The 22100-nt window shown below is 38.8% G+C and overlaps 1 protein-coding gene across 1 annotated transcript in view; it reads left to right on the top strand.

Moving 5' to 3' along the window:
* itfg1 (integrin alpha FG-GAP repeat containing 1) overlaps positions 1-22100 on the top strand; it is a 178287-nt gene that overhangs the window by 55311 nt on the left and 100876 nt on the right. Inside the window, exon 9 of the mRNA XM_085155842.1 lies at positions 10864-10964. Within this exon, the coding sequence (XP_085011968.1) occupies positions 10864-10964 (101 nt within the window). The remainder of the gene's footprint in view (positions 1-10863; positions 10965-22100) is intronic.

The following is a 22100-nucleotide window of genomic DNA, read 5'->3' as shown; positions in this document are numbered from 1 at the left end:
TTGACGCCACAGTTGAAGATGTTGCTGGTTTAACCTCTGCAAGAAATTCCAAAGCTGAACTTGCATATTTTTACTGCAAATTGTAAACCATTAAAGTAAAAAAATGACCAGGATGCTGGTTCAAAAACAGTGAATTCATTTCAGTGTAAGAGTTTAAAGAGAAGGTTGTGTTTCTTTATTGTAAGATGCATAACAGGAGTGCCCAAAAAAAAGAATTCTTGACTGATATTTTGGATAGAATAACCTGCACGACCTGAGACCAGCTAATAAATACATTGCAGAACCAAAAGTTCAAGAGGGTTTTGTCAGAGGCAGTAGAGAGATATTATTTTTTCATGTATATGTAAGGTTTGGTTTTTCTCCATCCATCCGTGACCTTCTGATTCCACAAAGTCATGGTGGCAGCAGACTAAGCATGGTAGTCCAGATATTGTTCTCCCAAGCAACTTCCCGAGCTCCTTCTGGGGGATCCTGAGGCATTCCCAGATCAGATGAGGATTATAATCTCTCCAGCGAGTTTAGCCTGCGGTCTCTCCCCACTGGGCATACCCAAAAAATCTCTAAAGGGAGATGCCCAGGAGGCATCCTGAGAAGATGCTGAACCATCTCTACTAAATCTTTTTTCCCCTTTTATATTAGATCATGTTGATCAGAATCATCTTGTATTGTTAGATGCTATCCCCGTAGCATACTCTGGCTTCAGTTCAGACTTTTTCATCTTCGTGTTTTTTCCCAATCATGCCGCTGTAATGTTTTCGAACTGCACTTCTCAGAGATCACTACGCATCCATCATCACATTCTTTCTTGCTGTAGTGGTCTTTGAGAAAGGCGAGTTAGATTATGCATAAGAGAGGAAGAAATCAAACGCATCCCTCGTAATTGAGGAGCTGCAAGATGGGGGCCACTTGATGTCTTCGGGGCAAACGATGCAGTGTGCTCATTCATGTAAGGTCTCTTCTTCCTTGGATTTTATGTCTGCTGCTTCATGCTGACAACACACTTCTTCTGCTGTATTTATTCAAAACAATCAAATGCACCCTCTTTAGTGAGCCAGGCAGTGAATATTAAGTAAGTTGGCAGGATAGCGCTATAGATATTTGTATGAAAATTAAATTACAAGTATGCTAAAGAGTAGATTTAAAATCTCACGCATGTAGTATCTCTTAGTTTGTGGCTCTTTGGCTTTTAGCTTTAGTTTTGTTTTTCTGTTTATCTTTTTTTTTTATAATCTATGTAACCTTATCACTTAGTTTGAGTTATGTTCTGCTATTAGCCATGTAACGTTCAATGCATTTTTAATTAACTTTTGGGCTTGTGCGGTACTCACGCACATGAACACAAACGCATGCACGAAGGGCTTCACACTGATAAACACATCCTTATTGGCAAGATTAATGTGTTAATCTCACTGCAGCAAAAGGGTGTCCATCAAATATTTAGCGAACAAACTCCCTGCGCCAAAATTGGCAATATTGTATGAGCCAAAGGGAAAATGACCTATATGCTGTGGCTGCATGTGGGTGTCTTTGTGTTGAGGGGATCTGCGCGCGTGTTGAATTTATTATCTCAGAATTTTTTTTAATAGCTTATCTTGACATAATTTTTTTTCCTTTTTTAAAAAAAATCATCATTTCTCCTTCAGTTTGGAAATGCACACTTCCACATCTTGTTCTTCTTAACTGGTGGAGAGAAGCCTTTAAGGGTCATGCGTCTTATAATCTGCCAAGTCCAGGCAAAAAGATGCCTTCAGAATTTTTTTTAATTGTCCTGGTTTGTCTTGCTTCACTTAGCCCCTCTTCAGCTGTCAGTGTCTTTCTTTATCTCTCTTGATCTACTCCGTATCTCCTATCTACGGCTTACTCATTTTCTGCTCTTGTTTTCTTACTTCGCCGTCTGTTCTTCATCTAAACAGCTTTGGGTGTCACAGATTGGTATTACACTAGTGGAAGACCAGCTATCACCCTTTTTCTGTCTTTTAATCCGTTTAGTTATTTTGTTGAGTGTTCTTATAAGCATCACTTTGCTCTGTTCACTTTACTTTAGTGATTATGATTAGTTTTACAATATATGAAGCAATGGTGTTTAAAAGAAATAACTGAATAAATTGTTACATTTAGTTCAGGTTCCATCAGTCACGCTGTATAAGGTGATGTTAGCTCAAAAGGCATTCCTCATTATAACCTATGGTTTTGTCTCTGGGCTCTGAGATGCAAAAGACACTGATACAAAGAGAGATGCTCTGTGCCACTGAGAGTGAACACAGTATAATTCAGAGGAGATTGTATTTGACAAAAAGTAACCACAAACCTGAAAGAAGACGTATTATATTTTAGTGCCAAATGTCCAAAATTGATTTATTTCAGCTTGAAGAAAACATAGTTCTTACCTGTAAATTCTACAAATGGATGCAGGTTGAGTGATGACAGTATTGACATAAATCCTCTTCTACTTCATCTTTGTTATTTATACAAATTGCCAAAGTCATGTAAGTCCCATTTTTGTGTGTGCTCCAATGGTTTTTCTTTATCTACCTGCTGAAATTGTCCTCCTACGTACCTGATCCAGTCTGTTTCTGTCATCCAGTCTCACTTTGTCAATCTTATTATGCAGCGTTTGTTTCTCTGACCAGCTTCCGCTTAGGTTAATTAATGAGCACCTTGTGAATTTACCTTAAAAACTTAAATGCATGAGAAAGTGGAAAAGGAAAGAGTGAGGGCAAATGGCACATTTCAAAGGTGGTTTGAAGTGAGGTGGAAAAAAGGGTGAAATATAGAAAAAGAGCCAAGGTAGATGATCTGCAGAGGGAGGAGGAAAGATGGCAGGGAGGATAATAAAAGCAATAGGAGAGAGGAGAGAATGAAATAGAGCAGCACTGCATCCCTCTGTGATTTGGAGTGGGAATTATTTCCATCACACATCACAATGTCAATTCTCACTCTACCCTTCTACCTCTGGTTTTCTGTCTTCCACCAGATTTTCCCCCATAGATTTACATCTGTGTCTGCTGTCCTGTCTGTTCTCTACATGTTTCTGTCCTTTTCTGTTTCTTAAAATTTCTTTTTTTTATTAAAAATATTAAATATTTTATCATAATAATAGCAACAGTAATAAAAAGAAAATGAAAAGACAATTGATTCTTATCATTACTGCACTGTGTTTGGTGGCTGGAAAGTTCTGTTACTGGTGGATACGTGCTTTACTGCATCTTTGTCATGTGGTAACCTTTCTCAAATGGCAAATTATTCTAGTGTCTCGTCACCAAAGATGGGTTCAGTTAAGTGTTCACTGAGACTGAAAGTGCATAAGGAAAAAAATTAAATGGATCATAATTTCCCTCTTTGCACATTCAAGTCATTTTGCCTTATCTATAGTACATGCATCCAAAAATGAGTCTGAGATTTCTTTAGAAATGCCCCAATTTTGGCTTTTTAATTTGATTTAAAGTTTATTTTCTTCAGCTCACTCTAGCAAAACTCAGCTTTGTGCTTAAGGTTCTTTCCCTTGCTTTAGAGTTTGGCTTCTGACCAGAACACCTTTTTTTTACTTTCAAAAGTCACAAATCTTCGCTTTATTGACTCGAACCTTACTGGCCTACACCATCACCTCTGGGTGTAGGCAGAGATTTAAGGTTAAGTAATAGTCTTGTGAAAATACGTGTGTCAGTAATTTAAAAGTGAAAGAAACTGGAACCAAATAATACATCTTTGTCCCATCAGAAAAGGCACTGCCTTCTAGGGCTGGGCTATATCATACCGTTCACGGTAATACCGGTGTAATTTTGGGCAACGATAGGAAAATGAAATATCGCGATAGAATATGGGTAAAACGCGCATGCGCACTGCCTATGTTTACATACGCACATGGCGGCGACGCAGAATGAGAAGAGCGAAAGCGGATCGTTAAATGAAACGGATGAACCAGAACTGGTTTGTTAAAATGCTGCAACTTCAGTGGTGGAACTGGTTTAGCTTTCGTCCGTCAGATACACAACAAAGCACTATTTTTGGTAGAGCATGCTAGCGGGCCGTCGTTATTACCGTGTTGTTTGGAAATTACGGCACACTTAAAATCAATCCTTTGATTTTTCTGAAAATCGACAGTGCCCCTTATAATCCCGTGTGCCTTATGTATGAATTCTGGTTGTGTTTACTGACCTCGAAACGATTTTATGTACACGGCGCTCGAAAATCTGTCAGATGTTTCAGTACGACGTTGCTAAGCTACGAAGCCACACCGCTTGATGGATTGTCGGAGCATTACGGCTCCGACAGTACGTATCACCTCGCGGAGTGATACGTACTGTGCTTCAACATAATATTACGGTATTGTGTGTGTATAACCTCTTTTTAAGTTTTGTGGATATTATACATGGTTATGCTGAGGATATGTCGACCAGTTTCCACTGGAAATGCCTTTTGGTTAAACTGTCAGCAAGGAATTTGCACTGTTACATTTTTATGTAACTTTAATGCACATACAAAAAACAGCTGCTTGTTTAAGTTGTGGAGTTGTACAGTATTTTGTCTAGTGTCAATTATATCGTCAGTTATATCGTTATCGCAAATTTTCAAATGTATATCGTGATAAATATCTTTGGTCATATCGCCCTGCTCTACTGCCTTCGACCACTCAACTCACATGGGCAAAATGATGCACACTTGTAAATATCAAACAGGAGCGAAAAATTTGAATCCAAGTGTCTGAGCAGCATACGCAGACAGCATACATGGGCTAAACTTGAAGCGTGCGTGCACTTGTTTATGTGCATGTGTATGCGATTGTTCATGAAAGCGTACGGGAATCTTTTCACACGTCCATGTTTGTGTGCTTGCAGTTGGTTTTCCAGCAGTACACTCTTAATAGATGCACAGCATATGCCAGACAAAACAGGCCCATCTGCCTTATCACTGAGGTAATTGCATTTTTCAAAGTGACAGCGGCCAATGCATAATTCATCATTAGGTAAAGCACAACGAAGTCCCACAACCGAGTGTGTCAGCTCGCGTCAGCGCAGGTAGGACGTAGGGAGGCGGCTCAGCGACCAGCGGCTCACTAGGATAGGAGATATTTCAGACAGCGAGAGGGGAATGTGTTTGGAAGTGATATTTAAAATTGGAAAAGCTGTCATCATGCTGTGTGTGCATGCGTGTGCTCAACAAAGTGTGTGTGCGTGCGTGCAGGTAAGTCAGTATGTTAACAGCCTATTCCTCTCCGCTCTCCCCCCCAGGCATTTTCTTCTCCACTCATCTTATTATATTGTGCTACATCCAACCTCTGGCCTGCTCCCTCTTTTCCGCCTCATTCTCTCTTCAACCACTGCATACCTTTCACAGTCCCCCCCCCCCCCCCCCCCTTTTTTTTAATGTCTGTGTGTTTTTTCTTTCTTTTACTGGCAGTCTTGTTTTCAGCCAGTCTACTCTGCGATCGCACTCGCTTTGCTTTTTCAGTCTCACATTCTCCATCACTTTCCTTTTGTCTCAGACTCCAGGAGAAGTGGATATACCTGTAAAACAGAGGTAGCGAAGTGCTGCTGAGCTAGTCAGGATCAGAGTGGGTTGTATAAGCAATGTTACTTAACATTATGCATCTATGTTTATGTGAAAGACGTCCCTCCAGACCATGTTAATGAAGTGAAAATGTGGCAATTGGAAAAATAAAATCTCCTAATCAAGCACCATTTAGTGACATCCCTTGCATTTAGAGATATTCCAATGCAAATGCAAAAGATTTATTCTCCTGGGCTTACGGTTTCCAAGTTCAGATATTCATTTGCACATTTTAATATGCAATTTGATGCAAATTACAAAGTATATCTCACAAAGTGTCCTTCATTGAAGGTAGAAGCCCAAGAGTTGCTCTTTCTTATTCCAGTGTCTGCTGCAAGTGGCACTCTCAATTAGAAGAACTCACCCACAACAATCTACACACTAATTAGCACTTAATTTTTGACTTAATTTTAGATTGTGTTGCACATGTTCTTAGTGTTGTGTATGTGCTTTCTGTATAGGAGTTTAGTTAGTTTTTCCCCCTTATATCCACAGTAATAGACATAACACAGACTTAGTAAATGAGTCATGAGGTAAAAAGTAGCAGTGCTGATTTATTAAAAATAATAATAAAACAAACACAGGTAGGACAGGTTTTGTTTTCTCCCTTACTATTTTCAATGGGTTTAATGATGATTGTATATAGATTCATGGGTAAATAGCAGACAGGAACTGGTATCCCATATGGAAAAGATGTATATAAATCTTATAAAGTTTTTATCTGTCTTGTATGAAACTTGTATGAAAAGCATACAAGAGTGAAAACACATATAAGCTCCCTTGAAAAATTATATAATGAAACTTGTATGTTTTGTATACTTACTAAAAAAAATATATGAAAGTAATGAGAAAGTGGCCACTTTCATGAGTAAATCATATATGTTTTTACTATTTCTTTTCCATATGGGATTAGCCAGTCAAGATGCCAGTTGGCAACATTTGGCATCAGTTCCCTAAAGCAACTAAAATATCAAAACAATAGCTTCAAAGCTTACAGCGTGATTATCCCTCAGTCAAAGTGAATCACACAATAATAAGAAAAGATAAGTCACAGTTTACATTTATCTTGTTTGGGAGATCTCTATAGACCTGTCAGATATAATTTTCATCTTATATGGCCCTGTTTTATCACGATGCGTGCATGTGCTTACAGTGTCATGATCAAAGACTGAAATCCCGATGCCTCAAGCTGGGCACTTATGCTATCGGTGTCTTAGATTTTGAAGCCATCCATCGTGAATGCAGGGGAATCACAGTGAAACTGACACCGCTTCTCATTGACTGATAACTTGTTAGTCACAAGCTGTTATCCAGTCACCCAATACCTAATCTAATATACTCTGCTTCGTCTACCTTTCTAACCTAATGAGGGAATTGAATTCGGTATTCTTTATGACAGGGGTGTCGAACTCCAGGCCTCAAGGGCCGGTGTCCTGCAGGTTTTAGATATTACCCTGGGTCAACACACCTGAATCAAATGATTAGTTCATTACCAGGCATCTGGAGAGCTTCAAGACATGTTGGGGAGGTCATTTAGACATTTTAATCAGCTGTGTTTGATCAAGGACACATCTAAAACCTGCAGGACACCGGCCCTTGAGGCCTGGAGTTCGACACCTGTGCTTTATGACTAGTGATTGAGCCCAAACATTTGTTGAGGTCATAAAGCAAGGAAGCCTAGGGCCATTTCCCTATAGACTCCTAGCATATACAGCATAGCATGCAGATACTTGCCAAACATACACACAGGACAATGACTCAAGGACTCTTGTTGAATTATTGTGCAGATGCATATTATGATTTGCATAGTTATTGCTGCTGTTTTGTGTGTGTGCTATGAATCCTATCAGGTCACAGTGGATACCATCAGTCTTTGTATATCCTCTCCTTTCTCTCTTTCTCTCTAGCTATTTAGCTCTGTTTCGCCTCCTTCTCTGACCAACCCTTTCCAGACTTCCCCTCTCCTCACTGCCTTCTCCATTTCAATCCATACCTGCAGTTTCCTCCCTCTGCGACTCTCTCATCCAATCTACATCACAACATGCATCATCAGTGGTAGCGAGAGATGAAAAGCGGGAGGGAGGGAGGTAGGGAAGAGTGAGGGAGAGAATGAGGTTGAATAAAGAGGAAAGACAGACTGAGGAAAAGAAACTTTTAAGACTGAGGAAGGAATATCATGTGAGCTAGAAGAGGAGGAGGGCAAGAGGGGACGGGTGAAGGAGAGCATAACATAAATAAAAGAGACAGATGGGTAGATAGATGAAAGAAGGTATTCAATGAGGAGAGGGCAGGTGGGACAGAGGGAGCTAATGTTGGGGTGTGTTTGTGTGTATAGCAGAGCTGACAGTAAGCATCAGAGGCAGAGTGGCGAGTGACATCCTCTGTAGGACTAAATTTGCACTCATTTTCTCTCACAGTCTTTTTTTTTTCCTGTTTCTTTCCCTACAGCCTCTCGACATCCCACACTGCAGAAATGTCGAAATGCGTTCATTTTCTGCATTTCACTTTGTTTCCATTACACCCACAGTGATGACATAAATCAGAAGCATTGCCCACACCTAAAACCATGTTTTTGCTTTCCACCTAATAATACATATATGTATTATTTTTATGTCAATATTTGCAGCTTCTGGTTGGTTGAGCTAGAGTTGCTGGAATTGTGTTCTACAACATTGGGGGGATGCAGTAAAGCATATACCGACATTTATTAACAAATAGCGGTCACGTTCCCAAAATACTGGCTCCTACAATTCATTCTTTGTGATAGGACCTGCCCGTCTTTCAAATGCCTTCACTTCTCCAACTCCACATCTTCTCCAGAGACCGCATGGAACTGGGATTATACATTAAAGAATAATTTCCTGTATCTCTCTGTCACATGGTACCACGGTCTTACGTCAACAGAAGGTCCTGAGTGTTGGCTGCGATGGGAGAAGTAAACATAAGCAAACATTCTCACCAAGGCTGCAAAGGATGATGATACTTGAGCCTCTGGTAGTCTGAAACTGTAATATTTCATGAATATTAAAGTTTAAATAAGAAAAGAAAAGAAATGTATCATTGCCAACTCAGAAGCCAATTTTAAGTCTATAAAATCTGGAAATAAGCTATATTTTAAAAGTGTAAAAAAAACCCAACTTTTTTAATGTTTATTTTGTTGAAATTTTATCAGCCACCAGTATTAAAAATTATAAGAAATAAATACATCTACCTTTACTATTCACAATTTAAAGCACTTTGATACAACTGCTGTTGTGGTTTGGCGCTATATAAATAAAATTGAGTGTGTGTTTGCATCACAGCAGGAAATGTTTTGATATTTTGTGCATTATTTAAAGAAAACTTGGCTTTAATGACCTTTAGACTTGTTCTGTTTTGTAGTGCATCTAATTATCTGACTCACTTTCCCCCCCTCTCTGCCACTCGCTCAGTTGCCCCTGACAGACATGTTCAGCTTCTTCTCCTCCCCTGCTTTGTACTGTCATTCATCATCAATGTCATTCAGTTTTCTCCTTCCACATGGCACAGCATCTGTCTGGGAGTGTTGCTCTGTCCTGTTGAAACAAATTCAGATAAACCATGCGATGAGAAGCCTGGAAGCAGTTTCACCACTTTATGTCTGGTGTCAATACATGCCAACCCATGAACACAGAGCAAGTGGTGTGTTTTTATGAACTGGCCAAGCAAAATGTTAGAAGCTGTGCAACAAACCATTTACTTGATATTTATTTGTTATTTGTGTCTTTCTAGTGTTTTGATGTGTGCTTTTAAGCCAAAGTAATTTGTTTAGTTATGGAAGATTTCTTGTTACAACAAGAAGAACACAGGTGTAAGTAGCAAAGGTGATGATGGCTTCACTTAATTTACTAAATCTCATCTTAATAATTCAGCAAGCATGCCTGTATCATTGCAAGGCTCTGAAGATTTAATACTCAATTGGAATTCAGTGCTCATTATTTTTATTGAGCGCTCCTGTGATCCCTGTGCTTTGGCAAGTCAAAATATCCGCAGTAGGAGAAAAGGTCCTAAACTCGTGCAAGTCAAAGGAATGTGACTTTACTTCAATATTTGTAAGGAACTGGACAATAACACAATTCTGTGTCATTTTTTTTACAAACTCAAATTCACTCACATTAGAATTTGAGGACAGGATATTTTCCAATCCATCAAAATTCAATACATACAAGCTTACTATTTCCCCTGACAGATGCCGCATTGAGCAGCAATGAAATCAAACTTATTCGAGTCATGTCACACCTGAGTCATGTGGAGGCTTTTTGCTAGTCATCTTCTATGCTGTCTTCAAAAAGCTGCTTTGGCCTACTTTTTTTCACATAGTAAATTGATCAAGAATCAATGAGAGAACTGATGAAGAATCAAATTTAAAAGCACAGCTGATAATGGCCACGATGTCATCAGTCAATGAAATCCTCTCAGTATTTGTTGCTAACAGACTTTTCTGTAAGTCTCATGTTACTCAACAAATGACAGACGACTTATAACAAAAGCAACAAAAACATTATAAGAAGTTCCATTAGTGCCCCCCCTCCCCCTCCCCAAGAACTAAAATACATTTAAAGAAAATTCCTGATTCAAGATTCAGCAGTGTTGACAGGGGAGAGGTTTTGTTTATGTACTTTTCCATGTTGGAACTATACTGGATATACACCAGTTGCTAGAATATATGCAAAATATTGTAGTTTAATGGCTTATAGGAATTCAAGCAGTCTGTCTGCTCTACCTATCCTTATCATCTATGGTCTTTCTGTTTCATGACCTGGAGAAGTAAGAAACACTGAGAAGAACACAATTAGCACTTTTTGTCTATCCTTGCTGATGTATATGTGTTGAAACATTTAAAATTCAGTCAGCATGGTTTAATGAGGGTTTTTTTGGGCTATTTTAACTTAGTTTGTGTGGCAAAGCCATACCTGGTGCACTCAAGTGTTTTGTGCTTTGAAAAGCTGTTGTTTAGATTTTGGAGGCTCTGTCCTTGTTTGTACATCAGAACCCCGCATGGCATTATGATTAGAATAATTAATAGCAATGAAAATCAGTTGAGAAAATGATACTCAACTCTACTGACATTGTTAAAAGGCATCAAAGAGACGAGTGCTGCTTAGATTTGGGTTTGCTTGTGAAAAACAAGCAAGTGCTCCTGTGATCCATCTTCTACATGAGAAAAAAAGTGAGACATTGTAATGGAATAAAAATATGAAAATAGCACAGCTTTAGAAAGTAAAGCATCACAATAACCCTGTGTTCAATCAGAATGTGTTGCTTTGCGATTTAACGTTTTGTGTATGTTTCTGGCAGATGGCGATGGCTACCAGGACCATCTCCTTCCTGCATGTTTGGATACAAGCTGTCAAAGAAGTACCATCTACCTAGCCAAGTCAGGCTCAAGAGACTCAAAGGTACGCACCTGTCCACATTTTGATGCGTTTGAAGTCATTCAAATTTATTAGTTTGATTTGATCCTTGTTAAACTCTTCATTCTTTGTTACAACAAATGTTTGTTACATTTGTTTTCCTCACTTCTTTGCTTGACTGTCCTCTTTTCTAAATTTGAATTTTATTCCACTCCCAAAATAGAGATAAATTGAATCTCATGTGGATGAAAAGGATTGTTGTCATTTCTATGTAAATGACTTTTACTGTTAGTATAGTGAGTAGCTCAACAAAAAACAGTTTTGCCTGTTGTGTGTTTTAGTACACTCTAAACTGCAGCATATCTTGTTTGGTATCTTATTATCTTTTTCCTCACTCTCATTTCACACTGAAAATGTAAATGCAAGCAGACAAAGACACTTACTATTCAGACGTGGAGATCTGACAAAACATTTAGCCATAACAACAACTTAGATGATTACTTAAAGATGTATGGAACAGCCTTTTAGAGACACATTTAAAAAGTGACAGATATACAACAACCTTTACAGAATGTTTGAACCGTGTCTTTTCAGGAAATGTGATAATACAGTGAAGATGGTATGACACAATACTTGCATTAATGCAGTAATATGTATATTTTTACACACTGTCCTTTACAATGGCACCAACTCTCCAAAGTAAATTTATGCACAGGCTTCTTAGGGTACTTTAAAGGGTTGGTTACGAGGTTTCTCATTGTATAATTGTGCTATATCATGTTGCCCATGATAATACCGGATATAAAAATGTCATATAGCAATATTTTGCCATGCATTTACATCCCTAAGTGCAAGCAATGAGACTAGCACAGGCAAGTCTAAGATCAAGAGCTGCAAGAAGTCTTCAATGACGACTTGGTACCTAAAAAGCGAGTTACTTCAACAACCTCCAACAAAGCACAATACTTTGCAAAGTATGCAAGAAAGATGTTCCCACTACAGGTGGAAACAACAAACTTGTTTTCCACTTAAGGCGAAAACACACCGAGCATAACCAGGCTGTGGTAGCACATGCGAAGGAGTTGCTAGCGGCTGCTAGTGTGCAGCTCAAGAGTAAACAGGACTCAACCAAGCATCACTGGAGAACTCCTAGTTAGAGTCCTTGGGGCGGGTTAGAAAGGTCAATCCTAGCTAACATCCTGGAATAAAAATATATGTTTCAGTTTTATTATGCGACAATATTCTGCAGCTTTACTGGGTGAATTTTCTTTAGTGATTGCTATTGGTAAGTGTTAAGCACTTATGGTACTTAACCTCCTAAGACCCGAACTCTTTCACGACATGCATTTTTAATTTCTCTTTGATATTTGGGCATATTGGTGCCCGATGAATGTAAAAACAAAGAATTACCAGATTTTTTTTAACCTTATTTTTGTTTTTCAGAAAAATAAGAGCCACATATGAGGATATTTGTTTAAAAGTTTGATAGAACAGAAGCAGTATAATGTCCTTGTAAGTGGATATCAGGCCCATGTAGAGCAAAATTGAGTATTTTAGTCTAAATAACCCAAAATGTGATGTCCACATATGTGGACGCCAGGTCCTAGGAGGTTAAAATGTCCTAGGCTACTATGGTGCTCACATTTAACTGGATATAATTCTGGGTTAATGCTAATCCAATATAATGCTGCTGATCCCTTGTTTTGATAGATAATCTTTTGTGTGTTATCAGTGACTGCTGCTCACTGATAACACATAAAAAAGTGGGATGATTAAAGGCGCTAATTTACTTCCTAAAAATGTTAAACTAATTTTTTTGTTTTTTATATATAATTATTGCAATTTTAAGATTTTATTGCCCAGCCAGCACATGCCGGATAGCCTACCACCTTTCTTCTGTGGATTTAGACACTTTTCTTTCAATTTGTTCTTGCAGCTGGTCTTTCATGAGTACAATTTTGATGTCATTAAAAAAATAATTGTTCCAAAATGAATTGGGGGGCAGATCCGATCCCGCCATGATGATACTGCATGATTGATTTAAAAAAAAATATTTATGAGGTGCCCTCAAAACATTTGCAAATATTGTATATGACCTCAAGTGAAATTTAAAGAAAATCAAAAGTAATTTATTAAACTAGAGAAAATAAGCATTAACTTTGTTGAGTGCATAACATTAAAAAAATAGTAGTTTTAAAGTGATTTATATTTCTGATACCATTTAACTGGAAAATATTACTCAATCAACCAATTAGTTAATTAGTTAAAAATGTAACTGTTAGATAATCCCTTAATTGTCATCTAGAGTGAAACAAAAATTCACTCTAACCCCCGTGACATCTTGAATATCTGTGTAACACTACTTAAGGTAATAACCCAAAGAGGTTGCTTTTAAGAAGATTATTTGAAGTGTTTTTACATATGAGCAACGCTGAGTGAAGTTCACCTCACCAATCACTCCGCTGCAAAGTAGAACAGTGTTTACCCGTACAATGGTAGTCTATTTCAGGAATGCATTACCCACGTGGCTCTCTGCAGGAGGCTCTCTTGCTTAGAAAGACACAAGGACTGCATGTCACTGTGTTTATGGAGCCATACAAGATCGAAGTAAAAGATATGCACATAAACATGCTGTCCCATCCAATTAAATGTACCCATGCAGAAATTATTATATGTGCACAGACATGTTTTTGCACTCATATGAACACACAACACCACCTACGTACCATCTTGAATTATTCTTTTCAGTTGCATCCTACCATTTGGCATGAGGCCTCACTCCTTTTTCTTCCTTCCTCTGCCACCAGAGAACAAGCTTCCACTTTCATTCCCAGTCCAAAATAGAAATATTACAGGCTTATTTGCGTGTCCACCCCCACAAACACATGCGCACACAAAAGACACACATGCAGATACACACTGATGCGCATTCCCTGCGGACATGGACGTCTTTTGTTTGCCTGTCAGCCACAAGGGGGGGGAAAAAAGGATTGAAGGAGGAAGTGAAAGAAGGAGTGTTGAAGAAAGAGGAGGGAAGGTAGCGTGAGAAGGACTTATCTGCACTGATGGATGAAGTGAACACATGTTGTTTTCTGTGTTGCTATTTGCTTGAGAGACAGTAATCACTGTCAAAAAAGAGACAGGCAAAGGATTCTTCCTTTGAGTGGCAGTGGTTTAGTGGAGTGACAGGAAAACGAGTATATCTTTAAGCTTTCATACATATAAGTGAACGTTTAATTAACACTGAGAAATTACATTTTTTGTTGAGTTTTAAAGGCGAAAGAAACAAATACAATCCCTACAGTAAGCAGATTGTAAAATGAGTCTTTCCTGAAACATCAATATAATTAATATTCCAAAATTGTATAAAAGGCTGCTGATTTAACTAACATCAGAACTCTCCTGGTATCACCAGTAAGCAACTCGGACATCTCTATGAAACCCAACCACAACCACCAACCACAACAAGTCTTGTGTAGCAAACCTTTTTTCTGCTTTTTGCTTATTACCACCAGGACCTCCCCAGGGTGTTTTATTTCGAAAATCGACTGGATGCTCTATGAAACTTATGTTACTGACTTCCTGCTGTCTTACTCTGCTCAAAAATGGATTGGGTAGATAGGTTTTGTCATAGCACAGAGGAGCTGTTTCTGTGATCCTTCTGAAAGTCTATGGCAAACTCCATGGAATCACAAGCGTTGTTTAGAGTTGCCGTGCACTTCTATGGCAGTATGTCACAGCTGGAACACGAAGTAACTGTATCTCAAGGGTATCTGATGCCTACAAAGCCAACATTGCATTGGAAGACTATAAAAAGATACTTGAAATTCGGAATTATGCCATGTCAAAATAAGATGGTAGTTAAGGGGAGCTGCTGAAGTCAAAACAAGATGTGAAAGGACAGCAAAACAGGAAAGCAATACCTGGCTATGATTGCATTGTTTTACTGCACAACAATAATGTGCAAATGAAGAAAAGTAATCAGAAGGAAATCTGATCAACCTCATCAGATACATCAACATATGAAGTATACATAGCAACATCTTGACAACATTTTCTATAATAATAATAATAATAATGGATTGGATTTATATAGCGCTTTTCAAGGCACCCAAAGCGCTTTACAATGCCACTATTCATTCACTCTCACACACTGGTGGAGGCAAGCTACAGTTGTAGCCACAGCTGCCCTGGGGCAGACTGACAGAAGTGAGGCTGCCATATCGCCTCTGGCCAACACCAGTAGGTGAAGTGTCTTGCCCAAGGACACAACGACCAGGACAGAGAGCCCAGGGATCGAACTGGCGACCTTCCGGTTACAGATACGCTTCCCAACCCCCTGAGCCACGGTCGCCCACTAATCTAATCACTTTGGGCAAAAGTACTGCAGACGGATTAAGTAATTAAGCTGTTTAGCAACAATCAGGAAATGCATATTTAAATATGTTTAACATCTTGCCTAATGTAGGGTTTGAATACTTGGAGACACAACATGTGCTCTGTCTTGAATATAATTGAGTGAGTGAGCAAGATGGCCTAAAAGTATCGTAGAACTTAAAGCAATCTAAAAGCAAGACTAGATGGAAATTCCTATATTAGAGTAAAAACCTGGCTACCAAATAAACCTGAGGGAGGGTATTAATAGATAGCATTTGTTTAAAAAAATAATCTAGTACAAAGGAACAGTGCATTAACATATGAAGAAAACCTTGATATTTAATATGCATTCACTTCAGGGGTTGTACTTGATCCTTTTCACTTTCCAGATTAAGTAAATATAGACTTTGCCCATGGGTGCCCAAATGTTTGCAACTGTGTGCTTTCAAGGAACTGTAGTAATATGCAGTCTACATAATGTCTTATTTTAACAGAGGCCAACACACATTTTGTATTTTTATCTACACGACTCTATTGATTTCTATCAGTTCATCATTGTTTGCTGTGCAAATACTCTGCCAGCTATAATTATGCCTGATCCTACATTGTGTGTGTGGCTGGTTGCTCCTTTAGAGTGGCTTCCCAGCCATTTTAAGCACACAGTCAGCAGATGCCTCTCCTGGGAAAATGGTTGAAGAGATGAAGGAAGAAAAGTTTAGAAATGAGGAAAAGGATTCGTAAAACATTAAAGGAGGGATTAGCATAGAAGGAAATCAAATAAAAGAGTTGGATTTGTGGTGATGTGGGAAAGGTAAAGTAAAGAAAAGCGAGCTGAAAGTGTAAAAGAGAGATTTTTGTTGTCCTGTTATTGTCACCTTGAGGGGAAACAGCCCATTTAGTGAGACAAGGGAGGGGCGATAATGATGGAGAAAACGAGTGATATGTACACTGGCAAAGAGGAGATGGGATGAAACCTACTGAGTAAAACTAGTGTGTATCAACGGTTCATCTCCAAACAGCAGTTTTTGTGTTCCTTCCTGCAGTCTCCACCACAGCTCTGTCTCTACCTCTGCAGCAGCTCCAGGCATTTAGTTTACCATATTGAAAGAAACCGTAGGGGGCTTCCAACACTCTCTTTGCTTCATTCTCCATCTTTACAGACACACATACTGACTGCATCTATTTCACTTTGGACCTTCCCTCTTTAATCCTACCAAATTCTTTAACACAATAGGTTATTACTAAAGAGAACTGGTTAATTTTGTACCACACCTATCAAACGAATTGTAGCAACACAAACCAAACAACAAAATGAGAAAACAGCCTCCTGAATGTCAGAGGAAATCTGCACACGATCAGGGAGGGAGCACTTCCTAGGCAGTGGTGCTGCTTCTGTAAGCATTTAATACCATGCCTCATTTCCAGTTGAGTAAAGTAAAAAATATGAATGGCAGAGTTGACATATAGTGTAGGCTTAGTTCTAAATAGCTTAAGCATTGATAAAATTGCTTTACAGATTGATTTTTGTAATCATAATATTAACTTAGACGAACAGTCGTTTCAAAAATAACAGATGTTTTACAGTGACTGTTATTGACATTCTTGTACTTAAGAGATTCTTTTTTAAATTATGGTGTTTTTTAATGTCTAAAGTCACACAACATGGGCTATGTTTTTCTTTAAAAGTGAGAGATTTTATAGAGATCTAAGGCAGCGGTCCCCAACCCCCAAGCCCCGGGCCTCGGACCGGTACCGGTCCGTGAGTCGTTTGGTACCGGGCTGCGAGAGTTGAGGCTCAGGTGTGAAATGTATAGTTTTCAGGGTTTTTATCGGTTTTCAGCGTTATTTTGTTATCGTTTTTATCGTTTACTCGGTTTTCCTGGGTCTTTTCACGTGTGTTATGAATACATTTTCTTTTTTTTCCGTACTGGTACTGGTTTTATTTTGTTGTATTTATCCGTGACACCTTAAAGGCCGGTCCGTGAAAATATCGTCGGGCATAAACCGGTCCGTGGCGCAAAAAAGGTTGGGGATCGCTGGTCTAAGGGGTCATACTGGCTTCCTTTAGTATGCTCCAAAAAGTACAGATAATAATTGAATAAATGGGTATGCAGTACAATTTAAACAATTCAATGAAAAAATAATTATTAGCAGTACCTGTCTCTGATGTTTATTTTGAGTTTTTTTTGCAAAACTATAAATAGTCTTCTATAATATGTTGTCACATAGACTGTATATAGCGTCACTGCAAATAAACACAGAATTGTAAGACTGTTGTGAAAGATCCTTGGTGGTACATAGGCACTGAGCACAGCATTCATATAAACTCTTCACTGAGCATTAATGAGTGTCTGACCTCAAGTAGCAGCTGTCAAGGCCACAGGCCACATCCCCTGACTCTGTGGCGAAAGAAACATTTGAAAATTGATTAGTTGTGGGGAGTATGCTGATCATAGGTCTTTGTAATGGTTTTGTTCAATGTTCAATGTTAAAGTGACGACAAATAGAAAGACATCCCACTTGCACAAAGTAATGCTCGTGCAATAGTGTTGTCATACTTTATTTGTCCTGTACAAAGCTTAAATTGTTTTCATCTTGTACTTTATTGTTTTTAATCAATCAGCAAACGTCTTTCTCTTTGAAACAAGTCAGCTAATTCTAAATACACTTGCATAATGTAGGTCTCCTTCATACCAACAAATAGTTGTAACCCACTGAGGAATGCACATTGGATTTGTGGTGTATCCTGTGGTTTCAGGGTTGCACCCATCTAGATTGAGTTTGTTCTACTGTATCTACATGCAGTGTTGGGAAGGTTACTTTTAAAATGTATTCCATTACAGAATACATGTCCAAAATGTATTCTGTAACGTATTCCGTTACGTTACTCAATGAGAGTAACGTATTCTGAATACTTTGGATTACTTAATATATTATCATGCTGTTTACAACTACATGAATGTACTATTGCTGTGATTTATTACTGTTACTGAAGGTCCGCGGCTCCGAACCTTAGTAAAGGACCTCTGGCTAATACGGTGGGTTCTGTGTCGGCTCGTAGCCGAAAACTAGCTTTACTTTGTTGTCTGGGTCAACTTTGCCAGCGAGAGACAGAGAGAGGCGTTGAAAGGCTGCTCCAACAGAACTTATTGTTTCTGGAGGAAAACACGAACACGGTGTACAGTCGAGTCTTAATAGCTTACTTACAACTGGGCTCGTCAGGCACTCTTCTTGGCTGCAGTGGTTATTATTATATTTACATGCTTCCAGCTCGTACTTTTCCTTTTTCTCCCTCCCTCGCTCACAGACACATAACGTGTATGGCAGTCCATTCTCCCTGCAGCACGGACTACACTGCCTATGATGCTACATTCTTTAGAGCTATACCTGTAGCATTCTGCCTATTAGCTTAGCACAACAACAACAAAAAGGCCTCTCTCACCCAGGAAACATGCAGAGAGAGAGCGTCACCCTGTAACCATGGCAACCGTAACGCTGCCGCCTGGAACAACAGAACGTAGCTGTCAAACAAAACCCAAACAGTCCTGACCCGCCACAATATGAAACAGGGAAGTACCGCCGTGTAATCCATTTATTTCAACAAAGTAACTGTATTCTAAATACCACCTTTTTAAACGGTAACTGTAACGGAATACAGTTACTCATATTTTGTATTTTAAATACGTAACATGTATTCTGTTACTCCCCAACACTGTCTACATGGATGAGCAATTTGATTGTGATGTGATCTGAAGAGTATTACATGCTAGATTGTGGTTAGGTGGGAGATATGTGTTAAAGGAACATTCCTGATGAAAGTCAGACTCTAAAGTTTCCCATCAGAGCATTGTACTAACAATGTTGCTACAGCAATGACAGTGTATGCCTCACGCTGTTACAGCAATGTGACTTTCACCTGTCAGTGCTATTAATGTTGTGACTGATGGTGTTTTGTGGATTCTGTCAGCACATTTCAACACACCCAAAACATACAAAGTGCCACCACAAAAGCCAAGCCAGCTGCCTACTGTTGCTGCCCAGACATTGCAAGGGATGCCAGTGTGAGTCAGACAGCCTCCTTCCAGTCTTCCCAGTCAACCGGTCAGTTAGTGGTCAAAGAGGTGACACTGACAGCAGGTACCAGGGTCCCCACCCTGCTCAGCTGACACAAAGACATATGGTCTCACTCTGTTTCTGGCTCTGACTCTTACTGCCATTTTCCGGACAAGAAAAAGGGGTAGAAAACCTTAAAAACTGAAAAAGGATGTATCAGTGTAAGGCGTTCTACTGTATAGGCAGGCAATGTAGATGTCATCTACAGAAATAGTGTCCCTTTCTGATTTCCGCTACACTTGGTAGTAGAAAACCTCTCCCTAGCTGTAATGCATAATCTGAGACTACAGGATGTTCTGTATATAGCATCTGTTGTATTTTCTTTGATTTTCTTTGAACTTTTATTTAAAAGGTCCAAAAATGTATTAAAACATTATTGCTTTCTTTCAAAATACCATTCTGTGCTAATAAATTAAACAGAGTCATTTACTAGAACACTGCTATAACATACATGTAGACTCATAATCAAAGCCATTAATACACGATTACATTAAAAAAAATTCTGTACTGTTCAGTCCCACGTCGTCTTTTAATGCCAGTTCTAGTGTGCTGAGCATTATAGTCATTATATCAGTAGCTGCATAAAAGTCACTGCTTTATTACACTTTTTTGTTTTGTTTTGTTTTGTGATTTTTGTTTCCTTTTTTTCCTTGCCTTGGACAGCCTTGTTGTCTGTCAGTATTACTGCACCTCCCCACATCACCCCATAAACCCGCACCACCTCCCTCCTCCACCGCAGGCCGCCCACATTTTAATTTCTTGGCCTAATGAAGCGGGAGCTCTCTGCGCCAAGTTGAATCAATGGGAGTCTGCAAGCATGCCGCGGCTTTTTCACTTTAGTCATCAGCAAAGCCAGGAGAGCGAATTTGCGTCTGGGTCTGTGTTTGTGCCCTTCCTAGTTCTTATTCTTTTCTGCATACATGCACATTTTGCATGTGAATGCGCACGTGTGTGCATGCACAACACCATAATAAGCTGTCTTAACATGGTGTTTTCTCACCGTTTCATAAAAAAGCCATTTGTATGCGGGATCCTTCCCTTCACTACCATTAAAGGTATCAGATTACCTCTCACACACGAATCCCATCATCGTCTCTATCTCCATTAACTTGGTCATTTGGATTTGTGCTTTAACACATTTGCATGCAGACACACACACCAAGTCTCACACTCAATTTAATGTTAATATGTCGACATTTGAACCGAGCTCAAGTTATTTAGACTTAGTATCTCTCTGTTTAACTGGCCACTGTAGAGCCACTGATTAATCTATAAAGACACACACTTGACATTATTAAAATACTCTGCTATATTTAGTGATTAAATGTCAAAACTTCTGCAGCCACAAGGAAGGAGTAACTGCTTCATGATTTATTCAAAAAGCTGCTCTGTCAGGTTGGCTGTTCATCCAGCTTCTGAAATAAAAATTATTTAAGTAGACTAGAAACCTTTAATATCCCCAATGAGCCTTGCATGATTCCCTACACAGTGCTGCTGGCCAATAAAACCAAAACAGAGTGAAAATGCGGCCTCTTTTCGCCGTGTCCAAACACCATAAATTGGTGTTTTTGCTTGGAAAATAGTTAACTTATGACTTCCACTTTTGCTTTATGACTTCATTTGCCAGTTTACCACAATTAAGTTTTTCATCATCTGCTTTTGTTCTGCCATATGTTCACACAATGTGATCATTACGTGTCTGTGTCATTAGGTAATGTTTGAGAGACACAAATTATCTTTCTATTTAGGAAATGATGTAATAAGAGACCATAATGATAATGCATTTCTTGCATTTGATTTCACTCAGCTAAAGAAATTACTAATATGATAGGCTTCATTTTGGACCCCTGTTTCATTAAGCATCTTTTTATCTCATATTCAAGTGCTTGTATGTTTACACGCAAGTAAGTGCAGGTTTTTAATCTTAACATTTTTGTGTCTTTTGTTTATGAGACTTTATTTGACTTTATTTTATTATTATTATTTAATAATTTTCTTTGCCAGTTCCATCAACAACTGTCACATAACGATAATGCTTAGATTAAACTCTTTAACCCAGTGCACAATACACGTCTGCATTTTCTTCAGTGTTGTGTTGTTTGTATTCTCCATGCTTTTCCTCATACTTCCTCTAATCAGCGTCAGAAAGGAGCAACAGACAGTACAATGATTGCTTCGGGGCCTATAGCAGCACAGTGGTGTGCTGATAAGGCTGGCGGCCAGCAAAGGCCTTGCTCTGTCCTGAGAGAGAATGTCATAGCAGAACTGAGCACAGAAGGGACCAAAGGACTCAAGAGGAAAGAATTCACCTGTGAATTAATTCGGCTGGCAGACTACAGGGCAAAGATTGAAGATGTAATCAGAAAATCTAGTAACGCAATCAGTCAGGAAAACTTGTACACAATTCTAACCACTACATCTTATAGCTTTTTAAAAAATTCAATAAATGAGGGAGAGAAAGATTTTGGATTGAAAATAAATGTCATTTGGATTTATAAAGCAGTGCCAGTTTCAGTAATATGTCATTATCTAAAGCACAATCTGTCATTTTAGATCAAGGCCTACATATATTCATCCAAACTAAAGTATATGCACGCCTGTCATCTTCACTCCTTTCTTTCTCATTTGTTTCTCTCCCGTTTCTTTTCTTTCCACCCGATGTCTTATTGGTGACTTCCCTGAGTAAAAAAC

Source organism: Neolamprologus multifasciatus, chromosome 1 (assembly GCF_963576455.1).
Source record: "Neolamprologus multifasciatus chromosome 1, fNeoMul1.2, whole genome shotgun sequence".
Lineage (NCBI taxonomy): Eukaryota > Metazoa > Chordata > Actinopteri > Cichliformes > Cichlidae > Neolamprologus > Neolamprologus multifasciatus.
The sequence above is the reverse complement of the archived record's forward strand: the minus strand, read 5'-3'. Positions and strand labels throughout refer to the sequence as shown.